Source organism: Antrostomus carolinensis, unplaced genomic scaffold (assembly GCF_000700745.2).
Source record: "Antrostomus carolinensis isolate BGI_N321 unplaced genomic scaffold, ASM70074v2 scaffold51885, whole genome shotgun sequence".
In the NCBI taxonomy this organism is placed as follows: domain Eukaryota; kingdom Metazoa; phylum Chordata; class Aves; order Caprimulgiformes; family Caprimulgidae; genus Antrostomus; species Antrostomus carolinensis.
Window position 1 is genome coordinate 89 of NW_010318036.1, and position 6,788 is coordinate 6,876.

At 38.7% G+C, this 6,788-nt stretch overlaps 1 protein-coding gene across 1 annotated transcript; it reads right to left on the reverse strand.

Annotated features, from left to right (window-relative positions):
* Positions 1 to 2,897: 2,897 nt before the first annotated feature.
* On the reverse strand, positions 2,898 to 5,395 carry LOC104525572 (HEAT repeat-containing protein 5B-like). The gene is made up of 2 exons (XM_010168766.1): positions 5,156 to 5,395; positions 2,898 to 3,598 (listed from the first exon to the last, which is right to left on the reverse strand). The coding sequence occupies exons 1-2, from the start codon at positions 5,274 to 5,276 to the stop codon at positions 3,294 to 3,296; spliced, it is 426 nt and encodes a 141-aa protein (XP_010167068.1). The 5' UTR covers positions 5,277 to 5,395; the 3' UTR covers positions 2,898 to 3,293.
* Between the last annotated feature and the right edge of the window lie 1,393 nt (positions 5,396 to 6,788).

Here is a 6,788-nt window from a genome sequence, read left to right on the forward strand (position 1 = left end):
AAGCGTCGGTGTAGCCCTGCCCTCCCACCCCGGCTTTTCTCCAGCGCTCAGCATCAAAGCACCAAAAACTCCATCCCAGGGCTACAGGGGGTTCTTGAAAAATCTTTAGAAATCCTGAAAAGGAGAGCAAACCAACATTTTTCAGGAATTACCACGCTGCCTCTTCTGCGAGGAAAGGGAATACAAGATACTTCGAGGCTGACGGCAAAGCCCTGGGCCGAGGCCACAAGCTGTCAGCAGCCCGGCTCTCTCCTGCCTCTCCCAGAGACACACACACAGAGCCGGGCTGAGGTGCGCTCTCCAGGCTGCGCACATACGAACACCAGCAGCCCGATGAAGACGGGCACAGGCGCCACTGCCACCAGGCTTTGCAGCGTGTGAAAGATGGCGCCTGGCCGTGGAGGCTGCTGCGGGTGCCAAGAGTGGGCCCCGCTGCCCCTCACTGCACCCCGGGTGCCCCGGCAGCTCCCCACTGCTCGCTTGAGCAGCGCTTCCTCTTCCCTCCTGGCTGTTCCGAAATTGTACTCGCACACTTCGTAACCCTGCTCTCAGAGAGGTGGTGGACGACCTCTCTGTGCTTCTGAAGAGGGGAAGACAAGGAGGGACGCTTACAGAGAGCATCGCAGAGCAGAGGGGAACAGGAGCAAAAGCACAGAAGAGGGAGCGTGCTGTGGGGGACCTCGGCAGGGAACCGGGGTAGAACAACAAGGCTCACCCAGAAAGGAAGGAAACAGCAGAGAGAGAGGAAAGAGAAGCAAATGAGCTTCATGAAAAAGCACATTAAAAACACCATTGACAAAGAAAAAGATGAAAAGGAGGGTGATAGAGAACAATAAGCACTACAGGCATTTCAAGTTACTTTTTTTTAATCAAATGAAGTTTGATGCAAAAATATTATGTAAAAACACATGGTTATACCTTTAGTATTAGGAGCAAGCAAAGAAACAAATGAGGACTAGAAACTGGGGAAGGATGTATACAAATGAAAGTTGGGCATGTTGTACAGTCACACAGAATACAAAGAAAAACCTCTCCCTTTTCTATCCCTCCATATCTATCTAGTGCCGTTTTCCCTTCCGCTGTTCTCAATTTTTCTACAGACCTCTTAGTTATGCTTGATTGCTACACTTCCCTCCACCCTTTTCTGAGTTTTCAGACATCTTGTAAACTACAGTCTAACCAAAAGTGCAGAGATAAAAATTAAGGTAAGAAAAACCTGATTATAGACAAGAAGTTTCTGACAAATACCCAAGTCATTAATTACTAGACTACCTGGGGGAGGGGTTATAAAGTTATTTTCTTAGTTTTACTTGCAAAATTTTTGTGTTCTATCTTGTACTGAAAGAGTTTCCTTAGTACTTCCTCTCAAATGTTAAACAGGTTCAGAACTTCTTCTGAGCAAAATAGCTTTGTAATGCTGGAAACACTTACTAGAAAGTGATATATTTTAATCAATTCAATTTCCACTACACAAAGATGAAAAACGTACTGAAATTACTTTCTTCCTCATGTACAGCATATTTTTTTTTTACTTCTGCATGTATCTTTACTCCTCTAGGACAATGGAACAAGACTTGGAAATTAATATCTCTCTGAAAAAAAATTTGAAAGATTGGAGTATGCACACCTTGTTGTGTCTTCACTTTAGTACTAAAATATTCACTGTGAAATAAAAGCTTGTCTGATTTTATGTTGATTATCTTGCACACCCCAAATATGATAGGGCAAAAGAGCATTATCTTGTCCTCCATTTTGCATAGGTACTCAAAGAGTTATGTAAGGTCTTACAGGAAAAGAGAGACTAGGCAAGTCACTATGCAAAAGTAATGATCTACAAATATTTCAAGCTATGAATCACATTCAATTCTATTTACTATCCCTTTGTTACATTTGGGTTGAAGTAGAAGCTTCTGAAATATGCAGCTTCTATAGAGTATCCAGAAAAACATCAGAGATTAAACTCAACAGGCCTAGCCAAGGCTTCTAGTTGTGTGGCTTCTCTCTATAAAGCAAAATGTATAGAAAGATCCCTAATTCAACAGCAATGTAATAAAATTCATGTAAGTCAGTCTTGTATATACAAGAAAACAAATGGTCCTGCACTTCTGCCGATAAGAAGGATGAGGTCCAGCAGCAGACAAGACATTGGGAGTCACTGGCTCTGCGCTGTAAGGTTAGCACAGCGGTTGAGCTCTAATCTCCAAGATCTGCAGATCAGACTCGCTCACATGTGAGGGGAGCCACATGTCTTCCAAGAAAGAAAAGCCTGGTAGGGGAAGGAAAAACCGGAGGAGCCTGGCTCTCACTTGTGTTCCGCTCCCTTAGTCAGTACAGGTGCAAAGCACTTCAGTAATTTGGCTCTGCAAACTTTATCAAGTACAACAGATAAGATATATCCCATGAGACTAAAATCTTGCAGGAAGGTTAATACCTAGGAATGTGGACAAAGAGCAGAGAACTGAATCATCATATTCAACCGCTGTCTGGCAGAACAGGAAGACTGCTAACACACAGCACCTTACAAAGGCCAAAATCTACACCTACAAAAATGCAGATAGCAGGCAGTTCTTTTTATAAACTCAATTTCCAATGCATTCTTTAAAATTTACCTTAGAAGAGATAGGGGATTAGATTCTTTGCATCCTTTATTAATTTTCAAGCATGGAAATGGATCTCAAAGAAATATACACCACATAAATAAGGACAACTTATTAAGACAGCATGCTTGATTGTTCACCTTGAAAAAGGCTGGAAATTTTCAATTCTTTTTTTTTTTTTCTCTCTTCATGCAAGTTGAAATAATCTACAAGGTCTGACAATCCCCTTCTCTACTTAATTTTTAAAAGGAAAAAGTGCATACTTCTACACTTGAAATACCCCATGGTACATGGTAAGTACTGCATAACAGTTTCCTCTCTTCCCTCCATCCCCACTGTGTTAGTGTGTTTGCACAACGGTAGGACAACAATCACCAGATTTCAAAAACCACTCAAAGGTCTGGGGTAGCTTTTAAAAATAAATAAAACTATTTTGTCAGATAGAGAACAGGTTTTTTTGGTGGATAATTTATAACACAAATTCATAAATATGATCACATTAAATTTCCTAAAAATCTATACAAATACAAGTAACACCACTTCCCTTGTAATGCATGGATTTCAAGTAATTACACAAAGCTCTATTAGACAGCCTTTCACATACAAATTACACAAAATTACAGACATATGCAGTAACACTTCAGGGATAATATAATGCTTCTGACTACTTAATGGTCCCAAAATAACAAAAGTAATTCAAAAAAAGCTAGTTTTCAGTTTAATTGTTGGAGTGGAATGTACTGTGGGTGGTGGTTGCCTAGCAGCTGCTTTTGCTTTGCTGGCCTGACTTGCTCGGACTGCAGTTTCTAGACGTGTTTTTAATTCAGGAGCAGCTCCCACTACTGTCTTGAAAGCATGTGGGTAAAGTGGACCAATGTGCATTAGATTCTGAAGTGCAAATTCATGAAGATCCTTCGATGCTGCAGATGCAGAAGCAAAGGCATTTTCATTCAGTAAATAGGAGATCAGCGTGGGAACAAGAAGAGCAAGCAACTGGACTCCTAGAAGTGAAAGGAAAAAAAAATATAATGTAATAACCATATCAGAGAAGAAAACAAAATTAATTTTATCAGTTACTAGACTGATAAGGGTAATTTTGTTTTCAGAATTGACAATAAACACTATAATTAAAAAATGATAAAATAAAAAACAACTGAGACATAGATTGTTTCCTGTCCTTTGTCCACTCACATCTTTTTTACCAGGATTGTGTTTCAGACTTCTATTATTGTTCACCACAGTTATTTTATTCCTGACACTTCTTTAAAGATGCCTTTGCACCATCTGATTGAAGATCACTGGTAAGAGATCATAAGATGTAGAGTGCCTATCATATTAAAGGATTTCAAAACACTCTTCAGGCTGACAGAAACACGATTCAATTGAATCCAAGTATCAGCCTGCCCAGGGAGTATAACAGAAGCACTATTAGCATGCAGGTGTTGATGAGAAAGTCAGCAACCGTCACCTGCTATATCATTCCATCCTGGAAGATTCCAATCCAACCACTAGCACTGCAGCTACACTTGGGCTAGCACGACCCACTGAGGCCACAGCCCAAAACGGCACAGGGGTCAAAAGGGTTTATCTTTAGAACAAAAATGCACAGGCAATAGGGCTAATTTTTGTATCTAGCAAGGATACAAGTATGCCTTTGAACTGTGTAACATATTAATTGCAAATTTTAATCTCAAAGCACTTGAACATTAAGGGTAACTCATTTATCTAAAATTTCATAGGTTATCAGAGTATTAATGATTTTCCCCTAAAGGTTTTGACTGAATTCATATTCATGCAGTCACTGTCTTCAGCCAGCATGAGGAAAAAAATAGATATTTTGTCATTTGCTTCAGGTACTCTCTCAAGCAACCGTGCCAGAAGCAGAATGGGGCTCAAGAAAACATAGTGGTTTATCATCAATGAAGAGAAATACCAACAGGGAGCATGTTGGGGAGGGAACCACACAAAACCAACAGTACTATTTTTAAAAGGATCTTTTATCAGCATTTAAAGCCAAATGTCTGCAGAGTAAGCCTTTAGAAAATGCATTTTTCACTTACAGAATAACTGAACTTAAACTATTAATACTGTATTCTATCTACTGAAGCAAACAGGAGGCTCCATTTACAATCAAGATATTCTGACCACTACAATTCAATTTCTTGGGCCTTTTAGATAAACTTTGTTGAGCTGGTAGAAGCAACCTGATAAAAGTGATGAGCCTGCTAAAATAAATAAAAATTAACAATGGGAAAAAGTAAATTTAAACAGTGTGAACTACTCATATACAAAGAGAAGAAAATATCTCTCACTACTGCAGTTTGTGTTTAGAATTTTTTTTCCTGCAATCACCAGAAATGCAAAAGCTACAGCATATTATACTGTATATTGTACGGGTCAACGTATAAAAAAGTTCTAGTACTAAAATTACAAAAGCATGTTGCACAGAGACGTGGTTTATTTGTGACTATGCCGCCAAGTTCCTAACTGCAAGATTTCTAATGCTCAATATTCTATTTTAGCACTGCACATTTATCTAAAAAAACCTAAATACTTACTATTCTGCTCCTCACCAAGGGCAACCAACGTTTCAAGGACTTTAATTCCTTCCTGAACTGCTAACAGCTCCAGGTTGTTGTTCGGGCGGCTCCTTTCCACAGCTTTCAACTTCTCAACCATGATAGGGGCCAATGAATGAATATATGGAGTTGACAGGGCACGATTGGTGTGTTGGAACACAGAAAGCAGAAGCTGGTAACACTTGGCTTGAACCTAATCAAATCAAGATAAATACATTGTCCTGAAAGTTATTTGTTAACTTGGGGAATTCTAATAAACTCTGTTATCTATGTATGTGAGATACACGTGATTAAAAAAAAAATACTACTAAAGGGAAAGGAAACATACTGAATAAGAGGAAAGCGGCAACACAGCCCATCTGCTAAAATAATATTAGCCCCGTTTTCAATAAAAGGAAGGCCAATTAGAAAGAAAATTCAGGTACTAAATAGTAGTAACAATATGAGCTCAGAGAAAATAAAGGAATAGTTAATGTCATTCAGGTCAGTCACACAGGTCCACAAAGAACTACACCTTTAAGCCTCAGAACTACCAGCACTAACAGTAAATCTATCTGCAAAATCATGAAATGCTATTCCAATCTCAGAAGGGTAAACAGCCTACAAAAATGACAGTTAAAGTTATTGATCTAACAGCAGCCAAGGCTGAAGCCAAAAGTGGCAGGCCTGTCCTTCCTTCCTTCTTATTCTCCATCTTGTGCTGGTAGTAGCAGCGAAGTATACATGTAGCCATACAGTGAGAGCTGTAACACAGAACCCTCTACTTGTCTTCCTTCTATGTTCTTTTCCCCCCACTCCCTCTTTCCTCTGGAATGCAGGGATTATTAAAATCAACATTTGGGAAAACGACTCACTGATGATCTTGTTTAGATAAACTTATGAATGCATTTTATTTGGTTGTACAAAAATATTTCTCCAAAATCCCACACAAATAACTCCGAAGTTTTGAAAAGGTAAAGCCCCGTAACAAATACGAGGATAAAACATTGCACATGCTTTCAGACTGCACTCAAGTCCAAACAGGATGAGTTACTGAGCATATGCTGAACAGAAACTCTCTAGAGGAAGTATTATTGAACACAGTGATCTGTGAGGAGATCTGGGGATGACTGGAAACACAGATGTATAAATAAAAATATTGAATAAAAATGACAGCTAATAAAAATAACAGTAAGAAAATATAAGTTAATATAAGTTATGCAGCTCAGGTCATTGTTGATTCACTAGTTCATGGCTACAAGTTTTCTACACAAATCAATTTTTAGAGCCTGAAGTCATAACACTTCGTCTAATACCATTTTTATGCTTTCTAACAAAGCTCCCCAGAAGAACATTTATCCTAATACCTTACTCAGCATCATCTTCAACCTGTTTCAACAAATTACTCCTCTATATACCACTCCAAATAATTCCCTTCCCTTTCTATCTACATTCTTTAAACTTTACTCGTTATTAGAGCTTAAGATTATTAGCCTTTGAAATAAGGTGTAAAAGTCTCTTCTTACATGGATGCATAATTTAAGTAAGAGTTTTATGTCTGCACCTGAGAGCAGAATTTCATCCAAGCTTCTTTTATTCCATCAATATAATATAATATAATATAATATAATAT

Bases quoted from the DNA above. Each gene is read 5' to 3' on its own strand.
- LOC104525572 (XM_010168766.1), bottom strand. From the start codon at position 5,276: ATGGTTGAGAAGTTGAAAGCTGTGGAAAGGAGCCGCCCGAACAACAAC. The intron at 3,599-5,155 runs GTAAGTATTTAG...TTTCACTTCTAG, and splicing joins CCTTGGTGAGGAGCAGAATA to GAGTCCAGTTGCTTGCTCTT.